Here is a 20,682-nt window from a genome sequence, read left to right as displayed (position 1 = left end):
CTGCCTGGCACCCTGCTAGGGGTGGTACAACCGCCCAGACTGACGGTACCACCGCCTGACATAACCTCGAAGACTGTGCCACGACGGTGAAATTTCTTGGGGCACTGTTTGGGTGATATATACAATTAATACTATGCAATAATCAAGTTGTCCGGCATGTCATTGGTCCCTCGACGCTTCGTTCGATTCTTCGACGTATCGTCCTCTCTTGCGGCCTATTGTCCAATCAGCCAGTTGATTCCGCAACTCCGATATCCTTGACGCAATATCCGCTCTTCTTGGCCTGATGCCTGAATCCACAGCTCGAAGCCTTCTGTCGATACGTCGACTGATCCTTCGGCTCGATGTCCAATCTTTTGACATGTTTTCTCCCGACACAACATGATTCTTCCTACTTTAATTGTCTTATTCTGATCGAAGCATTCTACGTCACTCAAAACGTAGATTAAAACATAAACATAATTATCAATTGGTTTAATTATCAAAATACGAGATTCAACACTTTTAAGCTAATGCACATCAATATCGTGAAAACATAAGTCGCAAAAGGTTCAATTGATTCTTTAAATATATGTATTTTTATTATAAAAGATTAAAATATAGGAAAATAAATACTATTGCTACTCTAAAATATGTAAATAATTATATATATAAATAAAAGATGAAGTTGAATAAAAAAAAATCAAAGTACACAAAATTTGATCGTGCAGTTTGTAGTCGTGAATAAATCCAAATAGACGATTAGATATTATTTTCGTGCGTGCATGCATAAATATTGAATGAACCTATTTTAATTTTAACTATAAGATAAAATCATGGTGAAAGAAAACGAATTATGAAACTTGTGGTTTCATATTACAACAATTCGATTATTAACGTTTTAAGGTCAAGAAAAACATCGACAATCATAACATTAATCAGTATTTAAATAATACAATATTATTAATGATATAAACAAAATATTAATCATGAAAATGATAAAATTGATTACTAATTTGTATTCAACCAATCTAAAATTAAACTCGTTAATTAATAAGAAAATTTAATCGTATATTGTTAAAGAAAAAGTAAAAGAATTAATGTATGATCTCAAGGCTCACGTTGGTAGCATTTAAATGGTTTTCCTCGACCCAATTGTTCACCACCCCGATCGAGTAGATTAGCTGGGATCGTCGACGATTGGGTGGACGCGGCCCCTTGTGCGGGACCCGTCTCACGTGCCAGTTTCCACCTTTGGGGCCCCACATCAACCGGAGCACATAGAATGGTTGTCCGCCTCTCCATATAAACCCCCCAAATCCTAACGTTTAACGAGCAGTTTCCTTTTCGATCCCTTCGTAAAGAAGGAAAGGAGGAACTCTCCCTTCCCCTTTCTCCTCGCGGAGCCCCAAATTAGCCGTCCTTGAAACCCTAAATCCATCTGAAACCCTCTCGCCACCCTTATCCTACACCATATCGATCCGATTCCAGGCGTCGAAGGCACACGCCGCGATTTCTTGGCGGATTCGCCCTCATCCGTATCGACCTAGGGTTCCATCGCCGCTCGATTTGGAGGAATTCCAAATCCGGGGAGCTCGCAGCTTGGATCGTTCGGATCGGCCCTCGCTTCGTGGGGCTTTGACCTTATCGGTTCCAGGGAGCCTCCTGCCGTGGCGAGATTCTGGTGAGGCGGTAACTCCTTTGGGTGAAGAGGCTTTCGTTCATCGAGGCTTGTCCCGCTGCAGCGATCGGTGGAAATTGCGCCTCGGAGGACCCGATTTGGAGTTTTTCAAGCCGTCTTGCTGCGGATCGTTGGTTTTTGCTGCTTCAACCGATCTTTCGCCTGATCGTCCAAAGGAGTTCTTCTGCTGCTGTTTTTGATACTTTCTCGATCTCTCTTGGAGAATTGTGGTCTTGATCGAAGAACAGAGCGTGTCCCACAGCCTCAGGAAGGAATGAATCATCTGTATACAAGTTCATGATTTCTGTTGTTCTAGCTTAATACGAGGCCTGCTTTTATTCTTTTGGCCTTTAAGCAGTTTGCGACTTATTTTTAGGGCAACAGTTTTGTTGTTTGTGGTTTATCTTGCTTGAAATTGGGACAGAGAGAAGAAAAGAGAAAAAAAAATAATGGCTGTGTATTATAAGTTTAAAAGTGCCAAAGATTACGATTCTATTCCCATTGAGGGGCAATTTATATCTGTTGCCAATTTGAAAGAAAGAATTTTTGAAACCAAGCTATTTGGAAAAGGCACCGATTTCGACCTCATGATCTCTAATGCACAGACTAATGAAGGTTGGTTTTTTCTCTAGAGTAAATTATGCTGCAGTCTGGTTTACTAGCAAACCATTATTTTCATAATTGGCAATTAATAATTTACACTAGGACGAGTTATGCTTCCCTCAATTTAAGGAACATTAATGTCTAGGTGCTAAGTGTGAATGGTCTGAGGATCTATGCCCAGTTTTAGTTAATCATAAGGAATAAATTTCTCTTGGATTACTTTTCTGGGTGAATAAGGGTTGAACAAATTCTCTGGAATTTATAGACTCTCTGCTCTTCCCTTTTCGGTTTCAGAATATGTAGATGAAGGAGCTATGATACCCAAAAACACATCGGTTTTGATTCGTCGGGTTCCAGGACAGCCACGGAAGCCTATTGTCACTGAAAGAAATGAGTACTATCTCAGACCTTGAATCTTCAATATTTAATAGTCTTTTTTCTTAGTATTTACTCTGCAATGTAGCCAACAGATTGTGATTTTAGTGGCAATGTTGCAGTGACAGTAGAAACTTGCAGGTTTATCTGCATCAGACTTGACATGAAGTTTGAGTATTGCTTTGTATATAAATCTGAGATAGAAAGTATATGTTTGACTACAGGATGAAAATTGTAGAGGATAAAGTAGAGGATCTTCCACCATCTAGTAGCTTGTTGGTTGATGCTTCTTCTACTACCAAATATGTAAGCTTGACATCTGGCAGATCCATTAGGATACTTCTTTTTGACATAATACGACAACTAGTAGCTTTTATTCTGCATGGTTGATGGATTTAAAGTTTTGGCATGACAAAAATAGATAATAACACAATGTTAAATTTTGCAGCCCGAAGAATTTGAATGGGATGAATTTGGGAATGATCTATATGCCATTCCTGAAGTTAATCCTGCCCAATCGAGTAATCCTGTTATAGATACTTCTCCTGCCAACAAGGTTGATGAAGATAGCAAGATTAAGGCTTTGATCGACACGCCTGCTCTTGACTGGAATCGGTGAGGCATATTCACCAGATCTTCTATTATTATTATTATTTGCTTTTCGGTAGTTTTGTGAGAAATGAGCTGCATGCCATGGGACAGATGAGAATAAAGTTTCAGTTACATGATTACTGTCATTGAGCAATGAGTATACTATAAGTTGGTGTTTTAACTGAGTTGGATGAACTTTGCAGCCAAACACAAGATGCCTATGGTGCTGGAAGAGGTTTCGGGAGGGGGATTGGTGGCAGGATGATGGGTGGTCGTGGTTTTGGTAATTCTCTGATTATCATCTTTTTCTGCCATGAAAGAGAGTTTGGTTTGACCATTAGTTCAAGAATGCATGTATATTTGAATGAGGACGCAGACTGCCATGTACCGAACATGCTAAGAGTGTCTTTTATAACATACCGTGTTTGGTATAGAGAAGACAGTCAGTTACTCATGGCAGTTGCATCTTAAATTATAGTTTGCATAGTTAGATTATCTTGGACCTGAAATTTATTTGTTTCTGGCAAAATGCAGGGCGAGGTATGCTTGAACGTAAGACACCCCCAGCAGGCTATGTCTGTCATAGATGCAAAGTGCCTGGTACAACATATATTTGTTGTCTCGTAATTCCCTGTATTTTTCTCTTGCAATTTATTTAGGAAAAAACTAATATACCCGGTGAACGTTACTGTTTAGGCCACTTTATCCAGCATTGCCCCACAAATGGAGACCCTAACTATGACATCAAAAGGGTGAAACCTCCTACTGGAATTCCAAAATCAATGTTGATGGCGACTCCTGATGGCTCCTATGCATTGCCAAGTGGTGCAGTTGCTGTTTTGAAGCCAAACGAGTAGGTTTTTTTTTTTTTTTGTGCAGTAGTTGTTGAACAGATTATTTTGTACAACTTTCATATAATCTTTATTGTATCATATAGGGCTGCATTTGAGAAAGAAATTGAGGGGTTGCCAACCACTCGTTCCGTCAGTGATCTTCCACCAGAATTGCGTTGCCCTTTATGTAAAGAGGTGATGAAAGATGCTGTGCTAACTAGCAAGTGTTGTTTCAGGAGTTTTTGTGATAAATGTAAGTCTCACTGTTTGTGCATGTTGCTTTTTTGTGCTATAGTTATTGGTAGAGATATTACTTGGTAAATGTATTTGTTCAGTGTGTTCAATTTTTGAATTGCGGAAAACTATAAGTGATGATATAACATTGAGCTTTCATTTTTCTTTTCTTTTGCTCCTAATATGTCAGGAGTTGTTTCTTTGATTTTGCTATCAGGCATTAGAGACTACATAATTACAAAGCTGATGTGTGTGTGTGGGGCAACAAACATATTGGCGGATGACCTTCTTCCCAATAAAACACTCAGGGAAACAATAAGTCGGATTTTAGAATCAGCAACTAGTAGTACAGAAAATGCTGGAAGTATGGTACAGGTCCAAGGTATGAACACATTTTTTCCTTTGATTTATGCTCTGATTTTGTTCTTTCTATTAGTAGCTTTAACCATCATCCTTTTCAGATATGGAATCAGCTCGTCCTTTACAGCCAAAAATTCCATCTCCTACCCTTTCTGTTGCTTCCAGAGATGAACCTAAGCAGCCTACGATGGAGCAACCTTCTCATAAGAAAGAAGGTGAAGTTCCATGTGAAACCAAGGATTCAAACAATGAGATGAACTCTTTGGATAAGAAATCTGCCATAAATACTAATGTATCTGAAGCAACCCCAGAGCCTTTGAGTAAGGGACCAAAGTCACCTGAGAGTGCTCCAGTGCCTGAAGATGTCCAACAAGAAAAGCATCTTGCTGGAGACCTAGGTAAGATAGTGTGTGTTTGCAATGTCACATTCGTTTTACTGATCGGCCGTTGAGGTAGGTGGTAGAGCATCATTTTGAGAGAATAGATCAGATTTTGTGGTTTTTTTTTTCCAGTTCCAGAGGTTAATTTACTTGTGTGTGTGTGTGTGTGTGTGTTAGAAACAATATATAGGAATATGTGTTATTAGAAGATCTTCCTTTTCTTTTAAGTTATAGGTCCATAGTTCATGTATGAATACTATCTAGAGATAGGTTGGACAACAGGGGTTTGTATGAGAGAATGATATTATTTTGATTTATTGTTTTTATACTTAACCTTTTTTTCTTCTAGAATATTTTATATTAATAGTTCTTTTCTACAGGGAAGAAAAAGAAGAAGAAAAAGGCCCGTCTCCCTGGCACTGGTTTGTTCATCACCCTAGCAACTGTGGTTACTTGAGTCATAGCTTGAAATATAATGCAGTTTCAGATGATTACTTCCTGTACTAGTAGGTAAATCAAGCACCATGCTGAATTGTTTTGCCTTTCTCCTGCCTTTCTCTAAAATGCAGCTGGTGACATGCAATGGAGAGCCTACCAGGATCCTGGAGCTGAAAATTTTGGCATGCCTGTGGCTGCTTCAGGCTACAATCCATACTGGGCTGGCGGTATGCCATTGGGTGTTGATGGCTACATGGCACCTTTTGGTGGTCCAATGCCATTTATGGGATATGCACCAGGTCCTTTTGATGTTCCTTTTGGTGGGGGGATTTTTCCGCAGGATCCATTTGCTGCGCAAGGTTTTATGATGCCTGCAGTTCCAAGGTATGTCACTGATAGACAGTCAGATGCTTAACGAAACAATTACCAGCTGACTTTTGCTTTAGCTATTCTGATAAGGTTTTATGCTTTGAGTGGGTTAGACTAGGTATGATGCATGGTTTGATTTGTAAATCATTATCTGTCCATGTGCTTCTAGTTTGTTCATTTAATAGTTTATTTTCATATCTTGTTTGTTTCTACTATATCTGTTGTACTTTGCAGTTTGTTAGCAGCAGATATATATGGATTGTTGACAAAGTTAGTACCTTCTACAGGGACCTATCTGAGTTAGGGATGGGCAGTATGGGCATGAAGCAGGGGCCTCCAGGTATGAGCAGAGATGACTTCGATGCAAGAAAGGCTGATCTGAGGCGCAAGCGTGAAATGGAGCGATTTAGTCAAAGGTAATTGCATTGCCTAGTATCTGCTGTTCATTGATTGCTTACTTGTTTAACATCTGTCCACTGTGTTGTTGTGGTTAGAACCTGAGTAATTTGTGAAGGTCCTTATTTGATGAATCCATCTTGATTTTTTCCTTGATATGCTCTGATAGCTATGAATCTAGCAAAATTTTCATTTGGAACACGAATGTGCTTTTAATGTGTATGGCATATGCTCATTATTGTATGATTGTACTCATGATTTTTTATGATTTTTGTGTATTAAGTGTGAAGTCCGGAACTATAATAAAGAGGGGTTGAGTATCCTGATAGTCAAGATGAATATGGTTTATATTGGTGAGTTTTGCCAAGTAAATGACACATACACCAATACATGCAAAATATAGATTACAGCATGTAGTGGATTTCATAACAAAAATTTGGCCTTCAAGTGTAAGCAGAAGTTTATCACCATCATTAAGCATGAAGTATAGTTGATCGACTAATGTTGTTGGGTCTATGGTTCTATTCTATAGGTTGTTGGTTTATGTACAAGATGCTGATTTTGATTCATAGGTAGTGAATTTTATGATTATCTTGTTCTGTTGGTGAGGGGGCTTTTAGAGGTCTTTTTTGGGTGCTTTCCTTGGTCTGAAGTTGCCTTTTGTATATTAAGCCTGTAACGCTTAGAAATTGGTTAAATGAGTCTTAGCTTGCTTATTCCTAGCTTAAGCCTGTAACACAACTTAAATTGGTTAAATTCAACTAGGTTCCAGATATGCCTGTTCCTTAGGTATTTTGACCAACTCTTTACATTTAATAATGGAGAGAAAAGCCATTGCAATTCTGTTGCTGAGTTCTGGCCTGGGTTTATATCACTGTTGTATTTAATTAAAATTTTGTCTTTTAACCATATGATAAATCTGAGGACTGGAACATAGATGAACCAGTCAAAATGCTGATGACATGCATAATTTTGGATAGTCTTAAATTCTTTCCTATTTGCAATGAGAATCTTTTTTGTAGTTAAACTCATTCCAGTTCCTTGATAAACTTGGCATTGTCATTGGTCATCATATTGATCTTATGCTATGATACCTATAGGAGATATATTTTCTCCTTTTTGTCCTCTTGGTTCTGTTTGAGTTTCACCTATGTATTCCAATCAAGGCTGAAACTCAGGCTTGTTGGTGTCTGTTGAACTCTTGGCACATCCAAATCAACCTATTCTAATGATTGGGTGCCTTGCTTGGTGTTGAACTTGATGTTAATTGAATTCCTAATCTCATCATCCAAATCTGCTCCAATTTGTTTTACCTAATTTGGACTCTTGGCACCAAGTACCCTGTGCTCCTTTATACACATACGACTCTGGTACAAGCGTTTTGTTACTCCAATCTTTGATTCTGTCCCCAGAAAATGTCCTAATGAATGTGTCATGCCTGACATCTATTTTCAGATTAGCCAAATCTCTGTCATCTGTGCGTGCTTTGTTGTTGGGAACAAAAGTAATCATATAATGTTTAAGGTGCTGTTCTGTAAGATTCATGTTTTTAGTGTTACTGTTTTGATGTTGTGCTCCCTTTTGGCATCTTGAGCATTTTGTTATCGTGCAGTGCCCCATTATCTTTTCATGTTCCATGCGCCTGTTTTCCACGATGATGAAGATTTATCACTTTGAAATCCAGTTGCAAGATCCTGTTTGCCTATGGATCGGCTTTTGTTAGCTTTGATTGCTGAAGCTCCTGTTGAATGAACGAACGCAGGGATCGGGAGCATTCCAAGGATCGGGACTCAAGGAGGGAATCGAGCAGCGTTAATGATGCTTCTTCTATGAGACCAAAGCCCGTATGTCCTTTTTTGTTGATTCATTTGCTTGCTCGTACTTGTAGTTTCGGCTTTTATCAACGTAGCTGCATTAGATATAAAAAGATAGGCAAACAAAGAACGGCTGCACTTCATGTTGGCAAGTGGTTTTTCATGCACGTGGCCCTCTTGAAGCGAAATCTACCACGAGCGATCGGGGCTCATTTCATGGTCGATATGGTCAGGCCCATTGCCTCAGTGGTTGTATCTGCATCGTCGATCACCAGGCGGACGTAGCCCGGCCGCCCGTTAGTTATTTTCCTTGCCAGATAGCGGTATTTTTTTTTGTGATTCTTTTCATTGCCATTCAACACATTCTATGAGTTCGCCAGTAAGTCAACATCTCAGTTAATGGATAACCACAAGGGGCAACCACCGTAATGAGGATGGTGAGACTGTCATGGCCTCATTGTCGCACGCACATTGGTGGTCAAATCAGCATATGAGGGTGATGATTCTCGAGGGCCCACTTCGGTAAGGGACAAAATGGACAACTGTTCCCGATCACGTGGGACCACCCGTACATTTTGGGCAGTTGACTCGGCGATATTGATTTGACTATGTTTGATAATAATAGAGATTGTGAAGGGCCAAAGTGACTTTTGCCACGTTGGTGGCACATTTGTGATTCTTTTTGCTTGAAATGCAACCTTGTTTTCTTCTTTCTTGAAATGATTATTTTCTCCTCGTGATTGCAGAGGCCGATGTTCCAAGCGGACCGGTTGGATCGGGAACGGGACCGGTCCGAGAGGTCCGCAAGCGTGGGCCGCCATGGACCGGCCCGCGACTCCGCCCGGCACTCGCCACCACGGCCCAGAAAGAGGAAAGCCGCGGAGGACCACGACGAGGCGCCCTCCGACGCAGCCGCCGAGGCCGCCAAGGCGGAGCGGAAGCAGAAGGGCAGCGTCTTCTCCCGCATCAGCTTCCCGGACCCAGGGGAGGGGGCGAGTAAGAAGAGGAAGTCCTCGTCGTCTGAGCTCGCACCGAGGAACGGGCTGAAGGAGCCGGCGGGACGCAAGGTCGGGTCCGAGGGGCACCGCGACGAGCCCAAGGGCGGGAAGAGCTCGTCGGTGAGCGCGAGGAGGGGGAGCGGCGGGCACGATCTTGAGTCGAGCGAGGAGGAGTACCACTTCAAGCGGAGGCCTTCGTCGTCGTCGTCGAGAAGGGACGCGGCGGCGGACCGGGAGGAAGAGGCTCCCCGGACATCCAGGCGTTCTCGGGAGCGGGAGCGGGAGCGCGAGCGCGAGCGCGGGCCTCATGAACGTGGTGGTAGGGAACGTGAACGCGGCCACGAGCGTCCTCCGAGCAAGCGAAGATGAGAGAGAGACAGCAATTTCGTAGATGTTTATGTAATTAATTACCTGGGGCTTTTATATTTACAGATCTATTGTAATAAGAATTCAACTTGGAATTTGGTCTTTCCCTTTTTTTATAATTTCCACTGGTAATTATCTTATCCCTCTTTGCCACCTCCTGTTCTGATGGATGGCAGAAATTGTGGGAGGAGCTTGTCACGAAATCTATATTTCAGAAGATAAGATTTACAGGTAAATTAATTAATCTCATTTCTTTAAAAGATTCATATCAGGAAGGCAGATCATTTATTTTTAATAACAATAATAAGAAAATTATTTTTCTTCAATCAGAAGACTTTGATTAATATCTATCAAATATAGAATGATCAAAAAATATTTTCCTAGTTCGAATATTCCACCAATTGATAGTATGTACGAAGGATTGAATATAAAAGGTGAACCAAGTTATGATTATCCTATTATATTTAGGATTTCACTTGATCAACGTTCGAAAGGCTCATAACACAAGTCAATCATCAGCATCTTCCCCTAACGTCAATACCATCGATAGTTTAAACATTTTCGAGTGGAACATATCTTTCATTTGACAACATTCCGCTCAACATTAAAAAAAAGTACTTTAGTAATGAGAAAGAATTACTATATATTTATAAGAATAAATTTGTTAAGAATGTTAGTTTGGCAAGTCCCATAGTCCCACATCGGGAAAATCAGACTTGTTGTCTCGTCTTGGAACTATAAATAAGGGCCTGAGCTTTGATGTTAGACACACCACGAGAAGTACCACAGACACCACAAGAAGTACAGCAGGCATCACAAGAAAACCTGCTTATGGTTTGGAGTCTTCTTGTTTAGGAAGCTGAAGGTGTTTTATGGCCTAGGAACATTTCCTAAGGCATTTGTAAGTGTCCCTCTTTTATAGTAGTAATTTGCTCCTCTTTCTTCCGTGGATGTAGGTCAAAGTCAATTGACCGAACCACGTATATCTGGTGTTCTGGTGTTTTGTTTGTTCTTGTCGCTTTATTCTTTCCGCTTTATTATCTTGTTGTGTTGCCAAAATTATCCTTTGGTAAATATCCTGGGGCTAGCTCTAACAAACTGGTATTAGAGCCTGGTTCTGGGATCTTTTGGCAACAATGACAATATCAAAGATCGTTGTCGAGAAATTCGATAGAAATGTCAACTTCGGCATGTGGCAACTCAAGATGGAGGCCATTCTGGTTCAAGACGGAGTTGATTTGGCACTTCATGGTGCTGAGAACATTCCAGATGGTACGTCAAAAGAAGATCTTGCGGGTATGGATAAGAAGGCCCGATCCAGCATCATTCTAAATCTCTCTGATGAGGTTTTACGGGAGGTAGCTACGGAGACTACGGCTAAGAGCATGTGGGACAAACTTAAAGCCTTGTACATGAAGAGGACAGTGGAGAATCGTCTCTACTTGAAGCAGAGTCTGTATATGCTTCGGATGGTTGAAGGTACATCTATACTCTCGCATCTTGATAAGTTTGATTCTTTGGTTATGGATTTAGAGAATATAGATGCAAAAATTGATGATGAGGATAAGGCTTTGTTGCTCTTGTGTTCTCTTCCCCAATCTTTTAAGCATTTCCGTGATACTTTGATTTATGGAAAAGAAACAGTTTCGTATCAAGAAATTAAATCTGCACTGAAATCTAAGGAGCAGATAGACAAGAATATCACTGGGGAAAGTAGAGAGAATCAGGCTGAGGGTCTGGTTGTTAGGGGGAGAATGGATAAAAGAGAATTCGACAGTAGTAGATCTAAATCTAGATCTAAATCCAGACATAGAAATTTGGAATGCAGATATTGTCATAAAATGGGGCACATTAAATCTGATTGCTTTAAATTGAAAAATAAATTAAAGCAAAAGGAAAAATTTGTTGAGAAAACTATTAAATCCGCTGAAGCTAGTGTAGCATCTGATGAGAATTTTGGAAATATTTTCTTTGCTATTGATGACAGGACAAAGTCTAAAAATGAATGGATTTTAGATTCAGGTTGTTCTTATCACATGTGTCCCAATAGGGATTTGTTTTCCACATATGAATCTTGTAATGGTGGAATTGTTTTGATGGGCAATAATGCCGCATGTGATGTTGTTGGTAGAGGAACAATCCGAATTAAAATGCATGATGGTATTGTGAGGACGCTCACTAATGTTAGACATGTTCCTGATTTGAAAAAGAATCTCATCTCTTTAGGCACCCTAGAGGCCCTTGGGTGTAAATACACAGCTGAAGGTGGAGTTATGAAAGTTTCTAGAAGTGCCCTTATTGTTATGAAAGCTTGTAGGTCTGGTAGCTTGTATATTCTGCAGGGAACTACTGTCACAGGTTCAGTTGCAGTTTCGTCATCATCATTGTCTGATTCTGACATCACCAAATTATGGCATATGCGTTTGGGTCATATGAGCGAAAAAGGTTTGAGCATATTGAGCAAAAGAGGTCTACTTTGCGGACAGAGTACTGGGCCACTGGACTTTTGTGAACACTGCATTTTTGGAAAGCAGAAAAGAGTCAGCTTCAATTCACCGGCAGTTCACAAAACGAAAGGTACTCTTGACTATATTCATTCAGACCTTTGGGGTCCAGCTCAAGTTCAGTCTAAGGGTGGTGCCAGGTATATGTTGACTTTCATTGATGATTATTCCAGGAAAGTTTGGGTTTATTTTCTGAAGCATAAAAATGATGTTTTTCTAACCTTTAAACAATGGAAGGTTTTGATTGAGAAGCAAACATGTAAACAGATTAAGCGGCTTCGAACAGATAATGGCATGGAATTTTGTGAAGGTGACTTTGAAGAATTCTGCAAAAATGAAGGAATCGTTCGGCATCGCACTGTTAGGATGACACCTCAGCAAAATGGTGTGGCAGAACGTATGAATAGAACACTCTTGGAGAGAGCGAGGTGTATGATCTCAAATGCAGGGTTGACAAAAGACTTTTGGGCAGAGGCGATTAATATGGCCTGTTACGTTGTCAACCGCGTTCCTTCTGCAGCACTTAACTTTAAAACTCCAGAGGAAGTTTGGTCAGGTACTCCTGCTGATTATTCTGATTTTAAAATTTTTGGGTGCCCAGCATACATGCATGTAAATGAAGGAAAATTAGAGCCTCGGGCTAAAAAGTGTATTTTCCTTGGGTATGCTTCTGGGGTGAAAGGATACAGATTATGGTGTCCTGATCCCAAATCCCCAAAATTTATAATCAGTAGAGATGTTACTTTTGATGAATTATCTATGCTATCTTCTAAAGAGGAATCTACTAGTTGTACAAATGATAGTGCGCAGAAGCAGGTGGAGCTTGAGATTGGTAGTTCAGATTCCTTTAAGTCGAACTCTTCTACTCAAAGAATGCCAGTAGGTGGTCCCGAGCCTACTGATGCAGATGATCCAGAGGAAGAACAATATTCCATAGCCAAGGATAGACCACGGAGAGAAATTCGACCACCACAAAGATATGCAAATTTGGTTGCATATGCTTTGTCTGTTGCAGAAGAAACAAGTGAAGTTGGTGAGCCTACTTCCTATTCAGATGCAGTTTCTTGTGATAATTCCGCTAAGTGGTTGATTGCTGAGGGAAAAGTCCTTGTTCAGAAAATTCATACGAAGGACAATCCAGTTGATATGCTTATGAAGCCTCTTCCGGTTTACAAGTTCAAGCAGTGCTTGGACTTGGTTGGTGTTCATTGTTGGTGATTGCCCGTTGGGGCTTTTGTGAAGAAGGTGGAGCAAGTTTTGTTGGGACATGCCAAGGTGGAGATTTGTTAGTTTGGCAAGTCCCATAGTCCCACATCGGGAAAATCAGACTTGTTGTCTCGTCTTGGAACTATAAATAAGGGCCTGAGCTTTGATGTTAGACACACCACGAGAAGTACCACAGACACCACAAGAAGTACAGCAGGCATCACAAGAAAACCTGCTTATGGTTTGGAGTCTTCTTGTTTAGGAAGCTGAAGGTGTTTTATGACCTAGGAACATTTCCTAAGGCATTTGTAAGTGTCCCTCTTTTATAGTAGTAATTTGCTCCTCTTTCTTCCGTGGATGTAGGTCAAAGTCAATTGACCGAACCACGTATATCTGGTGTTCTGGTGTTTTGTTTGTTTTTGTCGCTTTATTCTTTCCGCTTTATTATCTTGTTGTGTTGCCAAAATTATCCTTTGGTAAATATCCTGGGGCTAGCTCTAACAAAGAATAGCAGCTCGTATCCAATCCAGCTTGTATCGGATTCGGGTTAACCCCATGTGCGATCCGACTAGGACCCGTTCGAACACCGCCGAGTTCCTGCTTCCTCGTTGATCGGCCACCGCTCGACGCGCCGAGGATGCATGCAAGGACAGGTTCGCCCACCGACATCCATTTTCCAAACCTTGCCACGTTTCATGTTACCACCATCCGTTGCCCTTCGTTCCGCCACGAGTGCGAACTCACCCGTAACGTGCCGATCTCCTGCGCTTCTCTATCTTCCTTGTCGTCCATATAATTGCGGTCGCAGCCGCCACAGGTTTCACTGATAGCGCGACCCTTCCGTACGGCAGGGAACCATGAGCCAGAACCAACCTACGAGGCCTGTTCGGGGACAGGAGCAGCCGATAAGGTACGGCGATGTGTTTGCGGTGTCGGGGAGCCTCGCCGGCGAGGCAATCTCCCCGAGGGACGCGGCCATGATGCAGTCGGCTGAGAACAGAGCGCTGGGCCAGACCCCCCAGGGCGGCGCGGCCTCTGTCATGGAATCGGCCGCCATGTGGAACGAGCAGTGTGGCCTCGTCGGCCATGAGCAGTTCAGCGATACCCCCGGCCGCCAGGGCGTGTCCGTCACCCAGACCGACGTCCCCGGCTGCCCGGGCCAACGCCTCGTGACCGAGTTCGTCGCCGGTCAGGTATGCACACAACCATACGTCACGGCTTTTGACGGATCCCTTCAGAAAATCATGCATTTTCTTCTAATCTTGGCGGCATCAGGCGGTGGGCCAGTACTTTTTCAACACGGCGGCGGGAGGTGGTGCTGACGAGGCAGGTGGCGTCGCCGTGGTAATGTGGACTGACAAGGTGTCGATCGGAGAGGCGCTAGAGGCGGCCGCAACGACGGCTGGTAACAAGCCGGTCGACGCAAGCGACGCTGCTGCGATCCAAGCTGCCGAGGCGACCGCAGCAGGCGCGAACGCCGTCACACCGGGCGGTGTTGCCGCCGCCGCGCAGGCGGCTGCTGCTGCCAACGCACTGAAGTATCGCGACGACGAGAAGACCAAGCTGGGGGACGTTGTGGCGGTAATATGATCTAACGAGACTCGGTGCGTGCACTTGGTCACCTTATCAAACTTGACGCATACGTGTTTCGCTGTGTTCTTGTGGCAGGATGCGTCGGTGTGGATGGCGATGGACAAAGAAGCAACGAGGGAGGACGCAGAGAGAGTGGTGGTGGCGGAGATGCGGAACAACCCTGAGATGCGAGCGCATCCGGGCGGGGTTGGTGCTTCGATGGTTGCAGCGGCAAGGCTCAATCAAGAACGTTGACATGCTTGCTTTCGATTGTGGCGGTGTACAAGTAGACAAGTTTCGGAAGTGCCTGTGTGATGTCTACTATCTACAGCAGCAAGTGGGCTTTGTTGGTCTGTGGTGCATCTACGAACTTTGTTTTGGTGATGTCGAATAGTTGGAAGTCTTCGACAAAGCCATTTTGCTGTTCTCTTCGATGTAATAATCCTTTTTGCTCGTGTGGTTCTTTTCTTCCTATGGCTCAAATGAAGAGCAAACAGTGTCTTCCCGTTCATGCTTGCATGCAGACGAAAATAACGGGGGAACTCTGCGTGGGCACTGTTGCGGTGTGAGACACAGCTGGGCCATGGCATTGTGGCCACCGTTGGAGACTTCGATGATCGGACGCTCTCTCTCGCTCGCTCGCTCGCGTCGTACGAAGCTCAATGTTCACTTCTCTCTCTCGCGTCGGACGAGTCTGTCGATTCTTACAACTACCGACATGTTTTGTGGTGCCTGAAGCTTAACGTAAGAATTAGACATACTCTTTAGGGTGCCCATCCAATTCATTGGTGTCATTGCATCCTTAAAGTTCAGAACTGGAGTCATGCATTCTGACGGATTTTGTATCATTTAATCTTTACTACAGCATACAAAATGTCTCTCTTGTTTTACTTTTTCACATGGTGTTGATCAGATCTCAAGTGATGAATCCATTGAAAAGGCAAAGCTTCTTGCATTAAAAGAGGGTTGCTGGAATCAGTTTTTGTGAGGCATCTGTTGTTCATCGTTTCAAGGTGTTTGTACCAACTTGACTCCATTTGACATCTGCATGAGACTTTGATGGCAAGTGGAAACATTGTTACAGGTAGAAACATCATCTGGAGCTGCTATTATTATTGTTGTAAGTTCATTTTCTTTATAATGTGTGCATAATTGAGATATAAAAGAAAAAATCACCACTTGGTAAGGGTAAAATTAATCCAAACGCATTTGCTCATCTTACAGTAGTGGATCCCTTCTAAGAGTCAGCATACTCGGTTGCTAACTGGTCTCCATCACCGTAATCAAACATATTTTTTTTTTTAGTATAAACAATGGAGATTTTTAATGAATGATGTGAGCTGTGGATCAAATTGTCAAATTCATACATCATACAGGAGATCTTTATCTGATCAATGACACACAAAATAATAATAATTCTTCTTGTACAAAGCAGAAAAGAGATGTATTTATGTATCTTCTGTCGAGCTCTTAGCTATGATCAGTCCAAGACAAGGGTCGATGGCAACCTCTATCGATCAGAACAAGACGATTTCTTCTTGCCTGCCGCGTGGTTGGAGACCCCACTCTCCGTTCCGTCAGCTATTCTTTCATCTTGTCATCTTTCTCAGGAGCAGCAGTGAAGCGATGAGATGAGACGCAACCGAGTGGCTCACAAGGAATGGCTACTTCCCACTCTCACCAGTCCATTCTTGCCTTTCGTATTAAATGAACCAAATCTTCTCACAGATTCTCGAGGTCACGGGGTGGGAGACCTCCATGGATGGTGATCCTCTGATCACAACGTGTCTCTGTGCTCCCTCTTATCTTCATCCTTCTGCCGTTCTCTTCCTGTTGTCTTGATAACAGTTATGATATGTATACGTTCACAAACTCTCTCGATAGATCGATCATCGATATATGGAATCGATCAACTCGTTCTTTCAACACGTAAAAAAATATAAGGCTAATTTTTAATTCCTTTTAAATTTCATCTTACACATGATTATTATTATTATTATTATTATTATTATTATTTATTTCTTCTTCTTTTTCTAAGAAAGGTTAAAGAAAACATTTAACATTATATTTCTCCTAATTTTCTAATAATTATCAGTCTACTTAGTTCTGTATAATTTACTAGGAATTATAATTTTATTAGAACTCTTAAAGCCAAGTGATCTAAAACATAAATCTTAATTCAACTCTTTGAACATTTTGTCCCAGAAACAACTTGAGAAAATATCATGGGAAGTGGCAAAAACTCAATACAGTCTAGAAAGTAGAAACCTTTGTATTCATCTAATAAAAAAGGACTTCATACTTTGATTACTCCCAAAGTTGTAAGCAGCTATGTCTGCTTTGTGGGTCCCGTATGGATCACAAGTTGTCTCTCGATGATTGGCCCATCTTTTTCAGCATGGAGAGAATGAATGCATCTGTATATTATTTAGTACATTAGTCTTATATTTGAGATGATTTATAAGATTAGATTAGTATACTATTAAGAATTTGAACTTAAAAAACATTTTATAACATGTGATTTTAATCTATCAAATTAATTAATTAATTATATATATATATATATATATATATATTGATATTATAATGCAACAAGCGAAGAAGAAATTGAAAGAGTTTACTGGAGGCAAACTACTACAGCCGTCAACGTAGCATCTTGTGGCCCTCCAAGAAAGAAAGCAAGCTATCATGTCTTCTTCCTAGCACTACGCACAGACCACCAATTGTGGTGGCCCTAAACAGCTCTCTGAAGAGATTCCAAGTAGTCGACGACGTCTCGCATGAATGGCCTTGCCTTGGGGTTTTGGTCGAGGCAATGGCAAGCCAGCCTCGCTACCTTCTGAACATCTCTCTGGGGGCAGTCCGCGTCCAGCTTGGGATCCACGATGTGGAGGACCTTCTTCTTATCGGCGAGCGAGGGGGTAGCCCAGTCGACCAGTGCCCGCTGCTTGACCGGGCGAGACTTGTCCAGCGATCTCTTCCCCGTGAGCAGCTCGAGCAGGACAACGCCAAAGCTGTAGACGTCACTGCTGGCCGTCAGATGACCTACACCGGAAGCAAATGTTTGGGTTAGCCTTTTTGACCATTCAAAGTCGACGCAGACTTGGCAAGTGGTTCCAAGGACTGATGCTCTCTCTCTCTCTCTCTCTCTTTCTTCTGAAACATGCAATGAAAGGCTATAAAGCTTTTCGTCTACCAGTCATCATGTACTCGGGTGCTGCGTATCCACGAGTTCCCACTATCCGTGTTGAAACGTGAGATATCTCACCCACTGGTCCATCCTTTGCAAGCCCGAAATCAGATAGCTTTGAGTTGTAGTCCTGAGCATGGTGCACGACAACTAGTTAATTATAGTAAGAAAGAAAGAGCTGTTTCTCTTTTAGAAGCAGCACAGCATCTCACGCTGCAATTACGCAGTGTCATGGACTTCAATTTAACCGAAGACGACTTCACACATGTTTGTCCATTGCTATAGTCGTCGAGAAGAGAAAGCAAAGCCATCACAAGATTTGGAGGAGTTTGATCGACTAACCTCGTCTAAGAGAATGTTTGATGTCTTGAAGTCGCGATATATGACTGGCTTTTCAGCTTCATGGAGAAAAGCAAGCCCTTTTGCTGCATCAAATGCAATCTTCATTCTGACACGCCAAGGAAGGGAGGGCACTTTTCCTGTCAAGCAGCAGCAAGCAGTACACAGCTACATCATAAGTGGAGGAACGAGCAACACGATCAGCATAACATAATCTTCTTAATGATGTTTTCCATCCATTTATTCATGAGCTATAGATTTGTTCAATCATCTTACTGAGTAATCAACACAAAGTAGACATTTCAATCAAAAGCTACATTTTGAGTATAGAGAGAGGCGTTGAGAGTATATGTCATGTCAACTTGATTTCTGAACCTGCTTTTACTTATCATTGTGACAGGCAGCTTCAAATACGAGCTTAAATGTGAGTGCATGACCAACTAAGAGTTACAGGAAAGGCATATTGGCAATACCATTTACCTACCAAGCCAAACATGCTGATCAAATCAGGAAGCAGTAAATGTGCACCGAAGAAAGAACATCATAACATTTGCAGATAATGACTCTTAGAATGATGACAATAATAATAATAAAAGGACAGATGGATCAATCAAGCAACAAATAAACCACTAGTACTGGATTAGTAGACTTCAGACAAGAAAAGAATTACTGGAGAAGAGATGGGATTCCACACTGCCCCCAGCCATGTACTCATATATCAGAACTCGGTGATCATCTTCACAGCAGTATCCAATTAATTTCACCAAATTTGGGTGAGAAAGTTGCCCGAGGAATACAACTTCAGCCTACAGGCATCATAAACTTCTCTTACAACTGGATGATGGTGTTGAACCAATCTTCAATATTACTAGCACTAGGGAGATGTATGTATAGAGTTCAGTACCAGCCATTCTCTGTGACCCTGGGAGCCGTTGGCAGCATCATGGACCTTCACAGCTACTTGAAGAGGTTGAAGCCCCTCCTCAGGATGTTCTGTGATGAATCCTCTGTACACACTGCCAAATCCCCCTACACCTAAGATATAGCTCTTTCTGAAATTTTCTGTAATGAGCTTGATTTCACTGAAAGAGAATGCCACAAGAGGATTTGCTGCTGAATCCCGTCGCAAGTCCTCGACTTCCTCTGGGTTTGATGGCAGGTTGCTGACCTCCTCCCTTTCCTCTGGACTCTGCACCTCCGGAGGGTCTAATGGAAGAACAAGTTTCAACAAGTCTTGAGCTTAGAAGAAACCGAGATTTGTAGAAACAGTTGACATGATGTTTCCTTGACAATTTCCCTTTCAAAAAGCTATATTTTAGCTAAAAAGATTGCCAAAGATCAACCCAAACACAAAGATGCAGCGATTGGAGAAGTAGAAAAGCAACACGGAACTCTGTGCTAATTCCTTTCTGACACTGAACAGTGGATAAATTGAAGTCAAGCAAGATTAAGCTTCAAAAAATACTACAACTCCTCAAGTTATGTCAGCAAGGAGCGATCCAGACTCAAAATCCTATCACTAGAAGTGCCTAATCATAAGAGGAAGAGCTTACACCGGACAGTCTTGCACGCTTCAGAGGAGGGACAAAGGAAGGAAAGAAGTGACAGAAGAATCAGAGATATCCAAGGATCATGCCTACAGAGAATCACGAAGTACTGACCTGACTTTGCGTTGGAAGACACTCTGTTGGTGGATGAGTTTCCCCGAAGAGCGCAATTTCCCATCAGTACCCGCACAACCCACAAACAACCACTCACCAAGACAGCATGCTCCCAGCAAAACGAGATATTCTTATCTGGCTAAGTACAGAGAAGAGAAGGTAAGATGAGTAATATATACCCAAAATCGATGAAGAGAGACTTAATCTACGCTTGGTTGTCATCTTGGAGCTTGGAATTAACATATTGAGGCAGGAAGACCAAGTCAAGGTAGCTTCAGCTCTATTTGTGGCTGTTCTTCGTCTCCTGAGGAAGAAAGTGATAGTATTCAAAGAATGTGTCCGATTCAAGAGAAGGAATGATATAATCCCAGTAAATTAATGATATTTCTAGTGTAACATTCTCACTGAAAGGAAAAGATAAAGAAAAGATGTAGCCCACCCACCGAAATGATAATGGTGGGACTGTGACCGCCATTTGGCTGTGTTATATTCTGCTGCCCTGCGGTGTTCATGCTGCAGAAGAGAGTCGAGCTGGCTTTTTGGCACCTTCCTCCGGGTCTCCTGCGGGACACAAGTTTCGGGATTGTGCTACAGAAACCCAGGAAAAGAAGTGTATGTCCACGGAGGTGAAACCAAGAATGGCATTGCTACTGGCACCGTGATGTAAATGATGCCTGACAAGACAAACTGGAGGTGGAATTAGATCAGTGTTCGACCACCTCAAAGCTCTGCGGCCATCTGTTTGTAACTTGAACCCCCCAAATCGGAGGAGGTGATCGATCTATCCTGTTTT

General features: G+C 42.1%; 3 protein-coding genes across 4 annotated transcripts; 2 read left to right on the top strand and 1 right to left on the bottom strand.

The window, feature by feature from the left end:
* The first annotated feature begins 1,328 nt into the window (after positions 1-1,328).
* Positions 1,329-9,557, top strand: LOC135618000 (E3 ubiquitin ligase PQT3-like). 2 transcript variants are annotated; one of them, XM_065118892.1, is made up of 16 exons: positions 1,329-2,275; positions 2,558-2,657; positions 2,863-2,944; positions 3,087-3,253; positions 3,433-3,512; positions 3,764-3,829; positions 3,926-4,082; positions 4,167-4,315; positions 4,514-4,678; positions 4,758-4,871; positions 4,968-5,054; positions 5,417-5,458; positions 5,606-5,858; positions 6,131-6,259; positions 8,002-8,083; positions 8,800-9,557. In XM_065118892.1, exons 1-16 carry the CDS (start codon positions 2,110-2,112, stop codon positions 9,418-9,420), a joined length of 2,460 nt encoding a protein of 819 aa, XP_064974964.1. In that variant the 5' UTR covers positions 1,329-2,109; the 3' UTR covers positions 9,421-9,557. The 2 variants fall into 2 exon arrangements, with proteins under 2 accessions (XP_064974964.1, XP_064974963.1); XM_065118891.1 differs by having other exon boundaries at positions 4,758-5,054.
* A 4,268-nt stretch (positions 9,558-13,825) lies between these two features.
* LOC103993075 (late embryogenesis abundant protein D-34) lies at positions 13,826-15,152 on the top strand. Its single transcript, XM_009413013.3, has 3 exons — positions 13,826-14,320; positions 14,403-14,708; positions 14,796-15,152. Exons 1-3 carry the CDS (start codon positions 13,985-13,987, stop codon positions 14,952-14,954), a joined length of 801 nt encoding a protein of 266 aa, XP_009411288.2. The 5' UTR covers positions 13,826-13,984; the 3' UTR covers positions 14,955-15,152.
* Positions 15,153-17,299: 2,147 nt separating this feature from the next.
* Positions 17,300-20,235, bottom strand: LOC135617999 (probable serine/threonine-protein kinase PBL16). The gene is made up of 6 exons (XM_065118890.1): positions 19,890-20,235; positions 19,133-19,434; positions 18,899-19,034; positions 18,232-18,368; positions 17,896-18,019; positions 17,300-17,744 (listed from the first exon to the last, which is right to left on the bottom strand). Exons 1-6 carry the CDS (start codon positions 19,951-19,953, stop codon positions 17,434-17,436), a joined length of 1,074 nt encoding a protein of 357 aa, XP_064974962.1. The 5' UTR covers positions 19,954-20,235; the 3' UTR covers positions 17,300-17,433.
* Positions 20,236-20,682: the final 447 nt, after the last annotated feature.

This window comes from Musa acuminata, chromosome BXJ2-7 (assembly GCF_036884655.1).
Source record: "Musa acuminata AAA Group cultivar baxijiao chromosome BXJ2-7, Cavendish_Baxijiao_AAA, whole genome shotgun sequence".
In the NCBI taxonomy this organism is placed as follows: Eukaryota; Viridiplantae; Streptophyta; class Magnoliopsida; order Zingiberales; family Musaceae; genus Musa; species Musa acuminata.
Note: the sequence above shows the minus strand (reverse complement) of the source record. Positions and strands in the feature narration are given on the sequence as shown.

Coding starts and splice junctions, on each gene's coding strand:
- LOC103993075 (XM_009413013.3), top strand. CDS start 13,985: ATGAGCCAGAACCAACCTACGAGGCCTGTTCGGGGACAGGAGCAGCCG. Junction 14,321..14,402: donor CCGAGTTCGTCGCCGGTCAG/GTATGCACACAA, acceptor TGGCGGCATCAG/GCGGTGGGCCAGTACTTTTT. Junction 14,709..14,795: donor AGCTGGGGGACGTTGTGGCG/GTAATATGATCT, acceptor TTCTTGTGGCAG/GATGCGTCGGTGTGGATGGC.
- LOC135618000 (XM_065118891.1), top strand. CDS start 2,110: ATGGCTGTGTATTATAAGTTTAAAAGTGCCAAAGATTACGATTCTATT. Junction 3,513..3,763: donor GATGGGTGGTCGTGGTTTTG/GTAATTCTCTGA, acceptor GGCAAAATGCAG/GGCGAGGTATGCTTGAACGT. Junction 5,859..6,130: donor ATGATGCCTGCAGTTCCAAG/GTATGTCACTGA, acceptor TACCTTCTACAG/GGACCTATCTGAGTTAGGGA.
- LOC135617999 (XM_065118890.1), bottom strand. CDS start 19,953: ATGGGAAATTGCGCTCTTCGGGGAAACTCATCCACCAACAGAGTGTCT. Junction 19,435..19,889: donor GTCTTCCAACGCAAAGTCAG/GTCAGTACTTCG, acceptor TTCTTCCATTAG/ACCCTCCGGAGGTGCAGAGT. Junction 18,369..18,898: donor GGAATCCCATCTCTTCTCCA/GTAATTCTTTTC, acceptor GCTGCTTGACAG/GAAAAGTGCCCTCCCTTCCT.